This window comes from Phascolarctos cinereus, unplaced genomic scaffold (genome assembly GCF_003287225.1).
Source record: "Phascolarctos cinereus isolate Bilbo 61053 unplaced genomic scaffold, phaCin_HiC Scaffold_2;HRSCAF=192, whole genome shotgun sequence".
Taxonomy (NCBI): Eukaryota; Metazoa; Chordata; class Mammalia; order Diprotodontia; family Phascolarctidae; genus Phascolarctos; species Phascolarctos cinereus.
Genome location: NW_027555625.1, coordinates 36,291,244 through 36,310,920, shown reverse-complemented (window position 1 = coordinate 36,310,920; position 19,677 = coordinate 36,291,244). Strand labels below are relative to the sequence as shown.

The 19,677-nt window shown below is 42.4% G+C and overlaps 1 gene segment (V, D, J or C); it reads left to right on the top strand.

Moving 5' to 3' along the window:
* Window positions 1–673: 673 nt before the first annotated feature.
* LOC110202760 (Ig kappa chain C region, B allele-like) lies at window positions 674–5,844 on the top strand (the record flags this gene model as incomplete). The annotated part of the segment is given in 2 exon segments: window positions 674–797; window positions 5,298–5,844. Coding segments are annotated over 2 exon segments (447 nt in total), but the record flags the coding sequence as incomplete, so codon positions are not given.
* Window positions 5,845–19,677: the final 13,833 nt, after the last annotated feature.

Genomic DNA, 19,677 nt, shown 5'->3' with positions numbered 1-19,677 from the left:
ATAAGAGGAATGTGATGGGAAGGGAGTTCAGAAATGCACTCCGATGCATGGTGAGCTCTGTGTGAAGCCAGTAGGGTGAGAAAGGGAAGCTGAGTTTTGGTACAGGCAGGTCACTGAGAGAAACCACTGTGCGTATGGTTTCGGCGGCGGGACCAAGGTGGAGATCCAACGTAAGTGCCTTTTTTCCACTGCTTTTATTGCTGTGGTTTTTTTTTTTCCAGTTGATGCATTTATCTTCTTTTTGTGTGTGTTTGTGAGTTTGGTTCAGGATAGACAACAAAAATTATACTAGACCCAGTGCATAGAGGACAACGGGTAGAGGTTAGCTGGTACGGTTGTGAATTTCTCCTTCTAGACTGAATTTGGTCAATAAATGGGAGCAAGGCTTGCTGCCACTCTTAGGGAAGTTTTTGTGTGGGGTGTGCAGAGGGCAAAACACTGTGGCTCACTTTCGGCGCGGGACCAAGTGAGATCCAACGTAAGTGCCTTTTTTCCACTGCTTTTATTACTGTGGTTTTTTTTTCCAGTTGATGCATTTATCTTCTTTTTGTGTGTGTTTGTGAGTTTGGGTGTCAGGATAGACAACAAAAATTATTACTAGACCCAGTGGCATAGAGGACAACGGGTAGAGGTTAGCTGGTAGCCGGTTGTGAGATTTCTCCTTCTAGACTGAATTTGGTCAATAAATGGGAGTCAAGGCTTGCTGCCACTCTTAGGGAAGGTTTTTGTGGTGGGGTGTGCAGAGGGCAAAACACTGTGGCTCACTTTCGGCGGCGGGACCAAGGTGGAGATCCAACGTAAGTGCCTTTTTTCTTCCCTAATTCTTCACAAAACCTTTATGCTCTTTTTGAAATTTTTATGTGTTTCTGTTGTTTGAGGTGGAGCAGAATTGCTCAGTGAGATCAGTAAGAAGTACAATATCTGGCTGCCTCAAAGAAAAATGAATTGGGGGAGTTAGCCCGGAGGGATCAACTGTATTTCTATGCATTTTGACTCTAGGCACAGCATTTTGGTTTGGGTTCTGTCCTCCTACTCCCAACTAAAAATTTCTTTATTGAAGGGATAACAATTGAGGGGAGAAGATCATCGTTGTTGCTTGCCTTCTGATCCCTGGGTTTGGTCCTTAAGGCATGAGGCTTTGTATATTATTTCTGAAAAGAATTGTCACCTCTACTTTCCAATGAGAGACTGAAAAGCTATTTGTCTTCCCCAGCACAAAGAATTGCCAAGATCTGGGCACTAGACTGACAGATAGATGGTAAAGTTTTCTTGGAATTAGCCAGTCCAGAGAGAATTAGTGGTAGAAGGAGGTTTTTGTTGAGGGGAAAGTTAGCAAGCCAACACCGTGAATAACGTTTGGTTCAGGGACCAAGCTGGAGGTTAAACGTTAAGTGAATTTTTCTCAACCTTTTTCTGAGATTTTGTGTCTAAATGATCTTTATCTATTTTTTGGAGATGTATGCTTATGATTTGTGGTGATGAGCACCAAAAGAGTTATAAATATCCACCTCAAAAGATAGATTTCAAGGGTTAGGGGTAAAACGGCTAGATTGTCTTGAAATTAACCAGTGGAGTCCAGTTGAACTCTTCAATGGAAAGAAGTTTTCTAGAAGAGGAGAGTTGTAGGTAACTATGGTTGGTTACTTTCATCAAAGGGGCCAAAACTGGAGAAAAACATGTAAGTGCATTTTTTATCAAACTAAATATGATCATTGACGTTGTTCATTGAGATGTAGAAAATGTGTTTTTTTCTTTCTGTCTTTGCTTTCTTTATCTGAGTATTAATACGTGGTTTAGTTACAAAAATTCTATATCATACAATAGCTGTAAGTGAGGACTTAGAAAAATGTATTCACCTAAACCCAAGTATAGTAAGATAGCTAAGTATGGGGTTGGTAGTCAAATAATTAATAATAGACTGTTGGAGAAAATCAGGGATGGGTTATTATATGGTAAGAAATTTACTAAAAAATGGATATTGGGAGATCAGCTAGTCTTTTTTTTCTTTTAAAAAAACCTGTATATTTCATTAAACTAAACTTGAAAAATTCCCAGGTTGGGAAGACTCATCTAGAGAAAGTTAATATTTAAGAAATTTTTAAAAGAAGGGAAGAGAAATGATTAAAACTTGTTTCAAAATATCTGCAGACTTTTATAAGAGCATTAGATATTTAAACCATCATGTTCTCAATTTTTTAAAACTAGCAGTACATAATCAGAATATAAGCACTTAACCGTAAGACAACTGAAGTGGTCTAAGCAGTCTGAAGTGGCTGGTCAGTACTGTGGACATGCTATGGCAGTCATCGCCTTCACATAGCAACTGGTACCCACTAATAAGATCCACAGCACAATCTGTTTCTGGTGTGCGCTACTTAGTGAGGAAAAATAGAAAATCAGCATAAAGTGGATCAAAATGCATAAAATTTGTGGAAAAGAGAATTATTTTAGAATTTATGGATAAACTTGCTCAGTATTAAATCTTCCCTTCCTAGAAATTGCAAGAATAAGCAAAATGAAGGAGATAGAAGAGTTTAAAGAGATCTTCTCTCTTAATAGAAAATAATCAAAAAATTATAAAATTTAGTAGAAGAGTGAAGTACTGGTAAAATAAGGTGCCATGCTCTTTGAGTGACATCCACATAAAAATTAAAGTTAGCTGTTTGACTAATTTTTACTGGATTCATATAGCTGCCATAAAATTATTTTTCCTTTAATCATAGAAGATGAATAATTTTGCATTTCATAGTTTTTCCTCCACTCAAAAAATTAGTGAATATGGTAGAATTTAGCATAACGAAATCGTTAAGTTTAGTGAAATAATGACAGTACTAATGGGCTTTCAGTTATAGAAACTATATATAAAAAATAAAAAATATGATGGTTAAAAATCAAATATTTCTAATTCCAATACCAGGAAATATAACATTGTTTTTTATCTGTTGAGACATCTACATATTTCACTTAAATGTCTAGAATATATTGATGATTTTTCTCTGACATATTTAAAAAGAAATGATTTTCTAGAAGTGTTTCATTGACTGTTCTCATCTATAATGAGTGACAGTTTTTTTTAATTTCTCCCAGAAATCTTGGGTTTTTAAAGATCTTTTAAAAAATCTGTTTTAAAAAAATCCATTTAAAAACTGAGAAAACGTTTTGAGGATCTTTGCCGCATATCAAATGTATCTCTTGTTAACGTGTTTAATGCCAAATAAGAAATTTATACCTCTAAGTCATTTCTGGAGTTTGATAAAATAAGTACAAAATTTAGTGGATTGTTAAAAGATTGTGCAGAGTTAGAACTAGAAAGGGCCTTAGATCAGCTAGTACAAACCCACATCCGTCCTTATTTTACCGATAAAGAAACTGAGGGCCAGAGGAGTCACACAGTGACACAGCCAGGTCTAAAACCATGACCTCGGGATTCCCAGTCCTCTCCACTATTTCCTCTTGCTTTAGAGTCTAAGGACATACTGCTTCAAACTCTGTTCGGTAAAGTAAAAAAGAATCATATGTAATTTATTTTAAAAATGAAAAGCACTTTGGGGTTGCTTAAAAAATGTTATTTTCCTCTGTGTGGATTTTGCTTTGCTTGTAGCCAAAAATCCACAAGTTAGTGGGGAAAATACTGAAAGAGGACAGACTCCAAAGTCAAATTGTATTCAAACTGTGGCTCTTTGTATCTTGGGCAACAGCCTCATGCCTCAGTTTCCCCATGGGGGATGGATGTCCATATAGGACCACATCCTATAGTTTTAAGTCAATTAGAATTAAGCTTGCCTTGCTGATTTCTGGCTCTTGCAATGGCTTGTGTCTAGATTGATGATTCCCTAGCTATCTGAGTACCAAAGGCTGGAAAGGGCAATAATATTGAACAATCCACACATTGAAAAGTGAGTTAATATTGAGAAAAATAATTCAAGCTATTTCTTAGCCTGAACCCAGATTGCTCAAGCTTGTGAGACCCTGAAATTTCTCAATGGGACTTTCCCAGAAACGGACACTTTGTCTTTATTTTCGGATCTTCTCCTGATTGTTTCTTTATAAACTATTTTTAATAAGAAAAAAAAAACTAAAGGCTGGGGGACTTTCCATAGGAGAAGTTGCCTGTTGGCCTGTGGGCTTCCACATCAGCAGCTTGAATTAACCTGGGTAGAGGAAAAGAGTTCCTTGCTGCCCATCTGACAGCTGCTGAGAGTCAGACCTGCTTGGGCCAGTTTCTATTAGGACAGGTGCCCAGATAACCGTTGGCCCCAAGTCACAGCCTTGTGGCCAGCGCAGCTGAAAAAACCCAACAGAGCAAGTTCAGGACCTCACTTTATAAAACTCCTGTGGTGTGATCCAAGAAGAACAGAAGAGAGATGGGTCTTTGAGTTTAGAAAACAGACTTCACAAAGGTCTTCCCAGGTGTCATGTGGTCACCCCCAAACTAAGGACACGATAGGGGGCAGGAGGAAATGTGACAGCTTGGCTCAAGAACTGGAGTCCGTCCAAATGCCACATTAAGGAAGGAGGATGTCTGGTGTCAGGGGAGCTGGGGTCAAATCCTGCCTCTGCCACTTACTACTTCTGTGACCTTGGGTAAGGATGTCTCTCCTCAGTTTCCTCAGCTGTAAAACGAGAGCATGGAGGAGCTAGGTGGTCTTTGAGGTTCCTTTCCACTCTAAATCTACTGTCTGTGATTCAGTCCCGGGAGAAAACAGAGAAGAATAGAAATCAGCAAGGACCTTCAGTCCCTCACCCCTGGCCCATCTTTCCTTGGAGGAGTCACTGGCCATCCTTCTGCTTGCCTTCTGGGTTGCATGAAGGGCAGCTGTGTTTCTCTGCTTGGCTCACAGGAAACCAGAGTTTGGTGCTGCAGAGGAAGGGAAGATATCATTGGGAAAGCGCGTAGTAGCATGTTTGAAGATGTCTTTGCTAAATAGATCTAAAGTAGTCTAGAATAACAGAGTGTGTGTGTGTGTGTGTGTGTGTGTGTGTGTGTGTGTGTGTGTGTGTGTGTGTCTGTCTGTCTGTCTGTCTGTGGGGGGGAGGGGAAGGGGCAGAGGGGCTTACAGAGTGGGCATGCTCTAGCCTTCAGAAACATATGGATCATGAGAGAAACAGGAATGAGGTCAGAATCATGAACATGATTAGCTGGCCGAGCTTTATGGAATACACTTGATAATTCTTGTGTATGTGGTCTGATGTCCTTTCGGTAACTCTTATGTGATTTATGATAGGCAAGTCCATTTTCCTATTATTAAACGTTATAAAACACCTATTTGGTGTTTTTTTTTCTTTCCCCTCTGCAGGGAGTGTGGCTCAGCCGTCTGCCTTCATCTTCCAACCATCTAATGAACAATTGCTAACAGGCTCAGCCTCAGTGGTGTGCCTTGTGAACAACTTCTACCCCAAGACAGCCACAGTCCTGTGGAAGGTCGATGGCAAGACCACAGACTCAGGGGTCGCCACCAGCATCACAGATCAGGACAGCACGGACAATACATACAGCTTGAGCAGCACCCTGGCCCTCACCAAGGATGAATACAACGCTCATGACTTGTACAGCTGTGAGATCACTCACGAAAGCCTGTCTTCAGCCCTAGTGAAGTCCTTCCAGAGGAGCCAGTGTTAAGAAGGGAACCGCCCCCACCCCCACCCTCTCTTCTTGCTCTGGGGTTTCAATGCCCCGTTTCTCAGCCTTGTGATAAAAGGTCATTCTCCTGTTCAAAGGCCTGTGGTCTCACCAAAGATCCACCCACTATGGCCTTATCCATTCTTTTCTTCATCTTTGCCTGCTTTCATGATGTCTATATTTGAAAGGAAAAAAAAAATAAATTCAATGAAATGGTCCCTGTATTCTGTGTCTTTCTCCCCTCAATTTAGATTTTAAACATTTTTTGAGTTTCTTCATTTCCCTTACAACATAGAGAGCTCCCCCCACCTGCCCAACACACACATACACTAGAACTCACCAACATTTATTAAAACACACCACCAATCTAATTCTTCCTTACAACATCACTAATATGAAAATATGTTTAATAGGAATGTATATGTATAGCCTATATCAGATTGTGCGCCATATTGGGGAAGGAGGAGGGGAGGGAGGGGGAGAAGAATTTTAAACTCAAAAGCATATGAAAGTGATTGTTGATAAATCAAAATAAATTAATTAAAAATAAAGAAACAAACAAACAAACACCACCAAGCAATTAGTTGGAATTTATGGAGGGCTCTGACCTCCACGAACTTCATGAATAGCTAATGTTGCCTGGATGCTCTCAGAAGAAATTGTCTGCCCTTAGCCATCACTGCCTGTTCCTTTGTCTTAATTGTCCAGGCAATTATCTTTCCAGGAGCAGGTCAAAATCTCTCCATAGCGCTGATGAGTCTTCCAGTCACAAGAGTAGCAAGGGTGTGGGAGGATCTGGGGATAGTATACAACATTTTCAGAGGGAATTCCTGAAACCACACTTTAAAAGGATTAAGTGTAAGGGAAGGGCCTTACTGGAAACCAGTGGAAACCAGGGCCATATGTAGAGGCAGTATAGCCTAATGGATAGGGCCTTGACTTGGAGCCAAGATGACCTGGGTTCAGGTCCTACATCAGATGCATGACCTGAGGCAAGCCACTTAAACTCTCTGATCCTCAGTTTTCTCCTGTGTAAAATGAGTGTGTTGGACTAGAGATGGTTTCTAGGGTCCCTTCAACTCCAGAGCTATGAGATTGTGGTGTGCAGCCTGGAGTTTCTTCTGAGATGTAATTTCATTTGAAACTCTAACACTGGCATTCACTGTCCAACCCCAAAAGCGCCTGCATCTAATGGAGATGTTGACAGGGCTCCCTTCTGAAGGGAAGGAGAGTTTTAGCAGCTTCCCCTGCCCCAGAAACAAAAAGAGAACTGGGGGTATGACTCAGGCTAACACAAGTAAAGAGTTAAGGCAAGCATTATTAAGCTGCTTAAATCGTAAGGAAAAGCAAAGAAAGCTATTAAGGAAATGCTTTTAAAACATAATTTTGTAAATTCCTCATGTTTGTTTTTCCAACCACCTTTAGTTTCAGTCGGTCAATAAGCATTGATTAAGCACCTACTATATGCCAGGCACTGTGCTAAAACCTGGGGATGGGAAGAAGGGTAAAAGATAGTCCCTGCCCTCAAGGAGCTTACAGTCTAGTCGGGGAGACAGCATGGAAGCAGCTATGTACAAACAAGTTATGTATGGGACAAATTGGAAATAATCAAGAGAGGGAAGGTACTAACATTAAGGGGGCCTAGGAGAGGCTTCTCGTAGAAGATGCCATCGTAGCTGGAATTTGAAGGAAGGCCGGGAAGTCAGGAGGCAGAGATGAGGAAGGAGAGTATTCCAGGTATTGGAGACAGCCAGGAAAAACATCCAGAATCTGTGTCACCAAAGTAACAGAGGAGCAAAGGGCCTGAAAAAAGGAAGCGTAGGAGAGGGAGTCTGGACTGCAAAGGGCTTTGAATGCCAGACAGAAGATGTTGTGCTTGAGAGGGAACCACTGGAGAGATCTGTGACGCTCAGATCTGCTCTTCAGGAAGAGTCATTTGATACTAGAGTGGAGGATGGATTGGAGTGGGCAGAGAAGAGGCAGGGAGACCGATCAGCAAGTGATTGCAATAGTTCAGGTGTGAGCTGGTGAGGATGGCAGGGTCCAACGAGGGAAGAGGGCAAATACAAGAGAGGGTACGAGGGTAAAATTGACAGGATTGGACACGGGGGAAAACAGAGTGGGGAGGCAAGGATGACACCTAGGTTTAGAGCAAGAGTAGGGAACCTGCCATCTTGAGGCCCTCTAGGTCCTCAAGTGTGGCCCTTTGACTGAATCCAATCTTCACAGAACAAGTCCCCTTCATACAAGATGTGTTCTGTAGAACTTGGACTCAGCCAGAAGGCTGCACCTGAGGGCCACATGTTGCCTCGAGGCTGCAGGTTACCCACCCCTGGTTTAGAGCCTGGGTGCCTGAGAAGATGGTGGTGCCCTTGGGAATCGATATAATCAGGAAGTTTAGAAGTGGGGGAAGGTTTGGGGGCAAAGATAATGTTTTAAGGTATAAAACCCCTCCAAATGACCTGAGAACTTTCTTAGGGATTTGGAAGCTGGGTGGGGTCTTTGCCTTCTCCTTGTCCAACTCCTGATTTTACAAATGAGGGTAGCAAAAGGGCCCAAGATCATGAAGGCAGCAAATAGCAGGCTCAGGATTCAGGCCCCTTTCTTCCCTTCTTTTCTTTTCTTTTTTAAAATTGTATACTTAATAAATACCAAATTTAAAAAAAATTCATTTACAGAGTAGAACAGCAGAAAGTACATGAAATTGAGGATTTCTTTTATGAACAGCTGGCTTTTCTTTTTAAAACAGAAAAAATTCAAAAAGTGACTCTCAAAGCTGTCCTGCTTGACTGTGATTCTTTCTGGCCTTCTGTTTCATTTTTTAAAAATACTTTTATTACCTTCTTTTCTTTCTTTTCTTTTTCTTCTTTTTTTTTGGTCTACCTTATTCATACCCTCCCCTGCCTTCATCCAAACAGAAAGAAAAGAGGAGAGAGAGAGAGAGAGAGAGAGAGAGAGAGGAGAAGGAGAAGAAGGAGGAAGAGGAGGATGAGGAGCACAAGAAGGATGAGGAGGATGAGGATGAGGAGGAGGAGAAGGAGGAGAAAAACAAAAGAAGGAGGAGAAGGAGGGAGAAAGAAAGGAAGAAAAAAGAAAAAAGAAAGGAAGGGAGAAAGAAAGGAAGAAAGAAAGAAAGAAAAATAAAGGAAGGGAGAAAATAGGAAGGAAGAAAGAAAGAAAAGTCTCCGGTAACAAATATGCCTAGCCAAACAAAGCCAATTGCCACATTGGCTTTGTCTGAAAACATGTTGTATGCTTCATCTTGGGCCTCCCCTCTCTGTAAGGAGGGGAAAATCCCCTTTCCTTTGACTATAAATCCAGCGCTCTTTCTCTCCCATAGGTCAGATCCTCTTGGATGGGGTATGTTACTAGTTTGAAGGATGCTAAAGGCCAAAACACTTTGAAGATGGCAGACAAAAGGAAACACATGAATTCAAAAATTTCAGGTTCAGATTGAAGTGCTAGCCCTGAAGTTCCAGGATTGGGCAAGCTCCCATGATGGATAAGGGTCATGTTCTTCACAACATTAAGGGGCAGGTCCCATTAAGCGCCATTATTCAGTTGTGCCAGCTGTAAAGGCTTTAAAAATGTTCAGGAACAATTGTCCCAGAGGGAGAAGCAGCTCCAGCATACAGAGAGAGCGTTCACTCTTGAACGTGTTTTCTACCAAGAGGGAATTTCCCAGAGTTGGTTGTTTTTATGAAGGTTATTGGTCACACTAACAAAAGTAGTTAATGTAAATTTAGGGGTACAAAATTCAAGTTACGTCTCTAAATTGTGATTCCCATCATAGGATCATAAATTTAGAACTGGAAGCAACCCTAGACATCATCTAGTCTAACCCCTTCATTTTACAGATGAGGAAATGGAGGCCTAAGAGGGGTTAAGTGACTTGCCCAATGTCACATAGGTACTTCAGGATCAGGATTTGAACCCAGATCTCTGACTCCAAAGTCAGTTCTCTCTTTCCTGTTCCTTTCCAGAATACCTATTCTGCTCTCCTCCCTCCCTTGTTCCTTATTTTGTGAAATTGCTTAGTATTTTTGTCTGCCTTAAGCATACCACTACTGGCTTCACTGTGAGGGAAATGGAAGGGGGTAGGGCAGAACCCAGAGCTTCTGTGCACTGTTAACAAGTTTGTATAGCTAGCACCAGATACTCTGCTTGACCCAATGAAGGATGTATCTCAGGAGAGGCTGTGTGGTATAATGGATATAGAGCCAATCTCAGAGAGACTCAGAAAGACCTGAGGTCATGTCCTGCCTCTGACAAATACTGACTCTGCGGCCCTGAGCAAGCTACTTAATTTCTCAATGCCCCAGGCAGCTACCCGCTACCAAATGCCTTCAAGGAGGGATAATATATGCCTGGTATGCAGTAGGTGCTAAATAAATCCTTGTTCCTTTCCCTTCCCTCTCCTCCTTCCCCTCCCTCCCCTCCCCTCCCTTCCCTTCCCTTCCTCCCCTTCCCTTCCCTTCCCTTCCCTTCCCTTCCCTTCCCTTCCCTTCCCTTCCCTTCCCTTCCCTTCCCTTCCCTTCCCTTCCCTTCCCTTCCCTTCCTTTCCCTTCCCTTCCTGAATATCCATCCCTATATTTGTATATGTGTTGATATTTCCCCATGGCACCTTTCCCTGTCTGACCTGTTTTCTTATCTGTCAACAAATCAATCAGCAAACATTCAGTCAGCACCTACTATGTGCCTGGCACCATGCTAAGCTCTGGACAGACAAGTATAAAGAAACAATCCTTGTTCACATGGAGATTAAATGGGCTAGATGGTCAAAGGCCATCCTTCTTTGTGTTTGTCTATCCAGAGCCTAGCACTCCGTGGAAGGATAGAGCACTGGGCTTGGAATCAGGAAGACTCATCTTCCTGAGTTCAAATCTGGCCTCAAACACTTCCTAGCTGTGTGACCCTGGGTAAGTCACTTAAACCTGTTTGCCTCAGTTTCCTCATCTGTAAAATGAGCTGCAGAAGGAAATGGCAAACCACTCCAGTATCTTTGCCAAGAAAACTCCAAATGGGGTCACCAAGAGTCAGAAACGACTGAAAAAATGACAATAACAGATAGAACTGTATAGAATTAGCTACCGTGAACAAATGTTCTCATTACCTTTAAAATGAACATGAGCTCATATGTATGCATGAATGCACTACAGTGTGAGTTCTTTGCAATTTCCTGAGGACGCATATATATAAAATATGTTTGCATACACAAGCATATGGTATGTGTTTGTATCTATGTATCTATAATTTGATGACAATAGAAAATATTGACAATATAATAATGATAATAATAAACACCTAAACACTTGAAGGTCTGCCATGGGCTTTACATTATATACGTTGTCTCATTTAATTATGTCTACACAATTTTTCAATAAGCATTTGTTAGGAGGAAGGCAAGAATAAGGATTTTTATATAACACCTACTATGTGCCAGAAACCGTGCTAAGCATTTTACAATTATTATCTCATGAGATCCTCACAACAATCCTGGGTGCAGGTACTGTTATTATCTCCATTTTACAATTGAGCAAACTGAGGCAAACAGAGGTGTCTGAATTTGAACTCAGGTCTTCCTGACTTTATCCACTTCACCACCTAACCACCTCTTTTAAGTACCTACTATGTGCTTGGCATCCCTGTAAGGGCTGGGGATACAACACATTCCCATACGCAAATGTACAGGACTTGATTAGCAGCGCAATGCTATGGAAAGAGCTCTGAATCTAGAATCCAAAGACGTAGGTTCAGATCTAGGTACGGCCACTTCACTCACTTCACATTCTGGGTCCCATTTTCCTCACCTCTGCAATGAGAGGGTTGGAATAGACCAGGGGGCTTTTACCTGTTTTTGTGCTCTGGGACTCTTTGGCAGTCTGGTGAAACCTGTGGACCCCTTCTCAGAATTATATTTTTAAATGCATGAAGTAAGATACATAAGATTACAAAGAAAACTAAAGGTCAGTGGGGGGAAAAAAAAAGATGTAATTTCCCTCCCTCCAAAGACTAGGTCGGGTCCCTTTAGATTGAAGTCTAGCATCCTGTACAAATGGGGGAGGGGATGATTAAATATTCATCAGTATTGAAATTTGTATTTCTACTATGCATCAGGCTTAGCCGTAGATACTACAGAGAATCATCAGAGAAAGACATTGCCAATGAATAGCATACACTCCAATGATAGCTAGTGTTTCTATAAGCTTTAAGAATCACTTTCTTCACAGCAATGTCTTGAGATAGGTGATATGGTTCATTATTATGCCCACTTAATAAGTGAGGAGACTGAGGCTCAGAGGTTAAGTGCCTTGGTCAAAGTCACATAGTTAAGTGTCAAAGCCAGGATTTGAAATTATGCCTCTCCTGATTCCAGGTCTAGTCACCTTTCCTCTCTGCCTGACCACATGGCCTCTTCAATCTGGATGGAGATATCAGACATACATGAGTGGGATTGTGGGACCAAAGATGAAAGGGGCCTTCATGATCATCTAGTCTTTAATATTTTTTCCAGTCCTTTGCTACCACAAAAAAGCGCTGCTTTAAGAATTTTGGGGAGGCCTTTCCCTTTCTGGAAGCATACCCCGGGAGCAGACTCCCCTTCTCATGAGATTGTAATAAAAAGTAACCTTTGCTTCCAAAAAATAAAAGAATTTTGGGGAACATGGGCCCTTTCTTTTTGTCATCAACTCTCTTGTGGTATATACCTAGCAATGAAATCTCTGAGTCAAAGGGGATGTATCTTGAGATACACTAAGGGGTATGAGAAATTTATCAAGAGGATATGAAAATTAATTTATTAATATCTTTTTTAAAATTTCTTATGTCTATAGATGTGGTAAGCCCTAGAATTTATTTTCTTTACTCTTAGTATAATTTCAAGTTTTGTTTTGTTTTTTTTCATAACAGCTGGACCAATTCACAACTCCACCAACAATGCACCAGTGTGAATGTCTTCCCCAAAACCCCTCCAACATTGAACATTCCCATCTTTTGTCATCTTTGCCAATATGTAGGGTGTGCAAGGACTCCTCAGGAGTTGTTTTGATTTGCATTTCTCTTTTTATTAGTGATCTGGAGCATTCTTTCTAATGGCTGTTAGTGGTCTTTTGAGAAAACCTTGTTTTTATCCTTTGATCATTTATCTACTGCCATCCCCACCCCACTCTCAAAATTAAGAGTATTTCACAGATGTCTTCATCGACTTAAAGTCTATGAACTCACATCTTCTCCCTACCCTCACATCATTCCCACTACCACCAGCACCCTAATACAAGTCTTCACTGACATTTGCCTAGACACTTTCAACAGCTTCCCGACTGGTCTTCCTCCTTCTACTCTCCTCTACCTCCAATCCATAGTTCTTACCAATGGCAGAATAATTTTCTGCATTCATAGAACTTGTCAGGTTATACCTGGACTTTGTTGTGATTCAGTGATGTCTGACTCTTTGTGACCCCACTTGGGGTTTTCTTGGCAAAGATACTGAAGTGGTTTGCCCTTTCCTTCTCCAGCTCATTTTACAGATGAGGAACTGAGGTAAACAGGGTTAAGGGATTGCCTAGAATCACACAGTTAGTAAGTGTATGAAGCCAGATTTGAACTCAGGAAGATGAGTCCTCCTACTCTAGGCTTGTTGCTCCAACCACTGCACCATCTAACTGTCCCAATGGGGTGTTCAAGGAGGACTAGTACCTCTTGTTGGAGGGCTTGCCAAGCCCTTTTCAGGGCTCCTCATCAACCTTTGGTGCCCACCTGGCACTCACCTCTCACCTGTGTCTCCAAGAAGCCATAGCATGCCCAGTGGCCACACTCCAGTAAAACCATCTCAGCAGATGGACTAAACCAGGCTGATGGTAACGAACAAGCCTTGAAACTATCAATGAGTTAGTGGGTGTGTACCCCACGCACATGTGAAGACTTCTCCTGGTGGAATGGGCTGGATGAGAGCAATGCGTTCCAATGGCCACGAAGGTGGTGGAAGGAGGCTCCACAGAGCTTTCAGAGCTTGGTCAGACATCTAAGATGCCAAGGTCATCCACTGCACCCTGGGCCATCACCAGTCATCCTGACTTTGTCCTGCTATGGGACTTTGAAGACTCTGGAAGACAGAGCGAGGCTGACGACGTTGTGCAGCTCTACCTCACTCCAATCCAGTTCACAATACAAGTCACACTGGGCGACGTCATTGGTCCTCTTCAAAAACGAAGGACAAACAACAACAGCCTATTCTTCTGCTCAAAAAATCTCCCCTCGGTCTTTATTGACCCCGACGAAAGCTCAGATTCCATTGCCAGGCCCTCCGTGGCCTGCTGTGTAAGGGGGACCCACCTGGCCATATGTGTCCACTCGGTTTTGTTAGAGAAAGAGCACTGAATTTGCAGTCAGAGAACCTGGGGGCGAACTCCAGCTCTGTGTCCTTGAGCAAAAGGCTAGATCTCTCTGATGCTCAGTATCCTTATCTGAAAAATGAGGGCATTAGCTCAGCTGGGCTATTAGGTCTCATGCAGTTCTTTAATTCATATTTCTATCTTCCACATACCCTATTCTCATCTCTACAATATGCCTTTGCACTTACTCTTCCCATTTCTGGAATGTCCTCCCTTTCTCTCTTAGCCTTTTGGATTCCTGTCTATCCTTTAAAGCCCAGCTCCTCCAGGAAGCCTTCCCTGATCCCTTTTGTTGGTAACGGCCTTTCCCCTTGGACGTCCCATAACACTTGGTTCGCATCCCTCTGATGCACTTAGCAGGTAATAGAATATATCATGTTTATTTGTGTTTGGGTCTTATTGCCTTAGTAGATGAGGACAGGGATGCCTCATCTGAACTGTGTTATGTCCCTCAGAACTCTACACAGGGTAGGTGATTAATAAATGCCATTTGAATGCAACAGAATCAATGCCTCAGCTTCTCTGTATACCCAAAGAACAAAAGGAAAATGGCCCTTGACCTACCTGATCTGATTCTAGACAAGTTGTGTGCATCCCCACAGTGTACGAGAAGCTTGTCAAAGGGAATGGGAATTAACGAATTAATCTCCTCATTTCATTTCTTATGTGCATATGCATGGTAAACGCTAGAATTTATATCTTTTCATATTAAATAAAGTATATTTGGTAAAGCATAGCCTTACTAAAAGATAAAGTACAAGGACCAAAAAAAGTCGGGAACCCTTGTTGTAGACGGCTCTATAATCATGGGCTATTAGAACTGGAAGGGTCTTTTAAGATTACCTATTCTAACTGTTTCATTTTACAGATGGGGAAACTGAGGGCCAGAGAAGGTGAAGGGCCAAGTCCAAATTCACACAGTCACATACGGTCAGAGTCAGTGCTAGCTTAGATCTGCTCTGTGACCTTGCTTCTCATGATACCCTTGAACACATGTAATGATGAATTATGTTATAATGGGGTTATATTGTATTAATTAATATAAAGTATCCTGAAAAAGAAATTCAAGAACCATTGCAGAAATGGAGGGTCTAATTACATAGGGGCTAGCCAAGCCTGTGTGAGAAGGGTCCACTTGGCATGGAAAAAGAACTCACTGACCTATACCTTAGCCTCAGAGTGTCTTAGCCCTTACTCTGTTTCTAACTCTGCTAACCTGGATGTTGTCAAGTTTCACGGTGCCTGGCCCAAAAGGGACTAAAAAAAGCAACTCCACCTCATGAGGGAGAACCCCAGGACTAAGATAGAGGTTTCCGCAGCAACGGTCACACTGTCTCAGTCAACGAGATCACACTTTGAGGAACCGAAAATGCCACCCACCTGCTGGTTTCTCTCCCACCCATCTCCTGGAGGCCACGTTGCAAACTCCGTGGCCTCTTGACAGCTCCTGTTTCTGATCTGAGACCTGGGCCTGGGCTTGCTCCCTGCACCTGGACCCTGGCCTGGAGGCTTCCTGTGAAAGGATCAATACTGTCCATATTCTTGGTGGCTTTTTTCCTCTCCAGAGAATATGGTTGATGAGAAGCCTTGTGTCACCTCATGTGAGCAGGGGATTTGGAGTGAAAAAAACTGGATTCAGATCACAGTGCTCCTACCTGCTACCTGAGTGACCTTGGACAATTCATGGAACTCTCTGGGTCGTGGAGTCGCCGTGTGTAAAATGAGGGGGTTGAGGGAGATGGTCTGTGAGATTCCTTCAGGGTCCAAGACCCTATGATCTTACTAGCTCAGGCCCAGTTCTTTTTTAGCTGTAATAGGAACCATGTAGGTTAAACAGAAAGGAAAATAGCCTGGACTGGGCAGAGCATGAAAAGTACCTACAAGAAAATCCAAGGAGCGCCCTCCAGATCTCTGAGAGCAAAATGGAGAACCATTTATTGGGGGCTGGCTTGAGGATCCTCCTGCATGGAGTCAGGGGGATAGCCTCAGTCAGTGTCTCTCACGCTTTTCTAGTCTATGACCTGGCTCTGTACTTCCTAGGATGTTCCTTCCCTCCAGGAGCTTAGAGAGAAGACAACAGGCACTTGGAGGACATGACCCATGAGGCCATTCTCTACCCACCCAACCCATAACGATAGCTAACATATCTATAACACTTTAAGCTTTATAAAAATCAACCTTGTGGTACCTCGAATGAGGTAAGGAGTGCAAATGTTATTGTCCCCATTTTACAGACGAGGAAACTGAGACTTAGAGAGATGATGTACCCTGGCCAAAGTCAGAGATGAGAGCTGAGCTTGGGCTCTCTAGCATCAACTCCACAGTCCACAAGACTATGCTGGTTCTTTCTAGCTATCCAGGTTGGGGGAGGTGAAGGCAGCCATCTGTCTACCCACACTTGTTCATTCCCTCCATCCTTTAATTCAGTTCACCCAGCTTTATAAAGCCCCTAATGTGTGCTGGAGCTAAGCTCGGCACTGAATAATGACCTGCATATGTCTACCCTCTCCACCTACCACGTCTATTGACTTCCCACTCCTCACTGTGCCTTTCTAAGCAGAATGGGGCAACCCAGGCTGAGGAAAACAAGGACTGTTTTTAAGAGGCAACAAAGGGGCCTATCAAATCACCTCTCAGCCTTGGATTGTGTGAATATTGGATAGGAAAGGTTAGGATGAGCATTCCTCGGATTCCTGGATCCTGTGGCTTGGGCTGGGTAGCTACCCAGATCCTTTCCAACTCTGAAGTTCGTGATTCCGTGAATCTCTGATACAGTTTGCTGCTTCATGCAACAGATACTCATTCAAGATTCTTCAGTGACTTCTGGCAGTCAATCAATTCACAAGTCACAGTAAGGCATCAGGGTAGAGAATTCCATGTGTGCCTCCTGAAATGTATTCATCAGTCTACAAACATTGCATGTTTTCTTCTGGTAAGCACTGTCTGCTTGAGTACATTCTTCTGAATGAGGCCCACTCACCCACAGAGATTGTCCTGAGGCCCTCTACAAAAAGCAGCTTCACTGGGACCATTTTCTTTTTCTCTCAGGCAGGAAAATGGAAAACATTCAGCTCACCTGACTTTAAATTGAGAACATGGATTGTAAAACTGGGTTTGGTGATTTTTGAAAATCCTCTTCAGTTCTGTAGTGAAGGTGGAAGGAGAAAGAGAAGAGGATTGGGGGAAGGAGAATGGGGGAGGGGAAAGCAGGGAAGAGGGGAGGAAAAAAGAAGTGCAAAAAAGAGCGATGTCTATACATCACACACAGGAAGAGAGGAGGATGAGAAAGGAAGAGTGACGCTGACGAGGAAAGCAAGAGAAGGGAAGGTTTTGAAGTGGGAACCGAGGCTAGGGCAGCATCATGTCCCCTGTAAGTCTTCCTTTTTCCAGGCTAACCCTCCCCAGTCACTTCAAGCAATCCTCATATGACAAGATCTCGAGGCCCTTTCCCATCCTAGTTCTGCCCTTCTCTAGGACAGTCTCCAGCTTGTCAACGTCCTTTCTAAAATGTGGCGCTCAGAACTCAACCCAACCCTCCCCAAACAATATTCCCCTTCTCACTGTAAACTCCTTTAGAGCAACAAAAGAACCTCTTCTGCTGTCCACCAATGCCCAAAGTCCTCAGCATGGTGCTGTCACTATGTGTATGGTAATGTCAATCCAGGACCTTTCCCTGCTCTTGCCTGCTTCTCAGCTTAGCCATTCAAAAGACAATATAATTAAACCTTATTAATTTGGGGGGGGAAAGAGATAAAGTGATACCTAAATTAGTGAAAAGCTTAGTATATTTTGAAATGCCATTCTTCTCAGTACTAGCCATATTCTGAATGATGTAATGTATAACATTGTATATAATATTAGTATGTAAAATTGGCAAGTTCATTTGCAAAAATGCAATGCACAGTAGGTCTACATTATGTAATATGTGATATGTCAAAAGGACACATACCCATTTGTGCCACTCGTTTCTAATTGTACTATATTTGCCACATAACTCCAGAAAAGTTATTACACCTGCCAGGGCCTTACTCTTCTAGTCTGTGAAATGCAGTGGTTGGATTACACAATCCCTAATTGATGTTGACTGTCATTGAGTCAACATTGTATAATTTTGACCAAGAATTACCACAAATTCCCAAACAAAAGGTTCTCAGATTATCATAGAATTTTAGAATTGGAAGAATGGATGGATGGATGGATGGATGGATAGATGAATGTATGAAAAACCATTTATTAAACACTGTGCCAATCACTGTGCTAAACTCTGGGATATAAATACAAAAACAAAGACAGCCCCTGACCTCAAGGAGCTTACATTCTAATGGGCAACCTTCAGAAGGTAGGGACAAGGGTGAATGAGAGTCCTAGGCAAACTAACTGTCCTGGGAAGGGCCAGCACTTACTCTACTCGAAGCAGCTCACTTTACACAATAAACCCAAACCTGGAAAGTTGAGTATAAATCAAATCTTTGTCCATCTGAAAGGTACTAAGGGCACCTGCTATTTAAGCAGATACTAAGATGAAATCTTAGGCCAAGTGGAGGGTCACAGAATCATGGCATTGCAGAGCTGGAAGGGACATTACAGGTCATCTAGGTTGAACCACGTCTGAAAAAGAGACCTTTCTATAAATGGTCATCCCACTTCGACTAGAAGACCTCTAATGATGAGGAACTCACTGCTATCTTAGAAAACTCATTCCACTCTTGGTTAGCACTGATTAGGAAATTTTCATTGTTTTGAACTGAAACATTTCATAAAGTGGACAATCATCGGGGTCAGCTGAATGTCTTTATGTCAGGTTTTCTCAAAACTGAGGTGCACCTGCCTGGTGTTTGCATGCTTACTGATAACTTGCTGTTCTATAGGCAGACACTTGGCTGATAAAGATGAAAGATTCAAACCAATGGGGAATTAAAAGACTCCTGGACTCCCATCACCTTGGCACCAGAAAGGACCTCAGTGATCATTCAGTCCAATGGATTCATTCTTCAGAGGAGGAAACTGAGGCCCAGAAAAGGGAAGTAACTTGACACAGGTAACAAGGGGCAAAATGGGGATTTGAACCCAGGTCCTCTGATTTCATAGAGTCATAAATTTAGAGCCATAAGGAAGCCTAAGAGACCATCTAGTACAGACTCCATTAGAGTCTAGGTGACGAGGGCCAGTGATGCCTCTGTGAGTGGGGAAAAGGGAATGTACATGAGAGATGTTATGAAGTCAGAAATGACAAGATTTGGTAATAGGCTGAATATACAGAGCAAGAGAGAGGGATTTGTCTGTTCTGATCTACATGGATGAGTTTGACTTACAATCATCAGTATATGCTTTGGAAGTTGTCTATCTTACTGTTGCCCTGACTAACATGTTTCTCTGTTTCACGTCTAAGTGTTGTCTTTCCCCAAAGACTGGAAGTTCCTTGAGGGCAAGGACCATGTTTGATGCTTATTTTCTGTCTCCCACAGGTCCAAGGCTGTAGGGCACATGTTAGGTGCTAGATAAGTATGTAAGTGAACAGAATTGTCCACTTTGTACCCAGTTCTCGTGTGACCACCAGGTGAATACCACTCAACAGCAAAGCCAACTCTCATCTTCTCCCTACCCACAAGACACTTGGAATGGGAAAGGCCTCCTGAAGAAGGTGGAATTTTCACTTTCAGGGGTTGG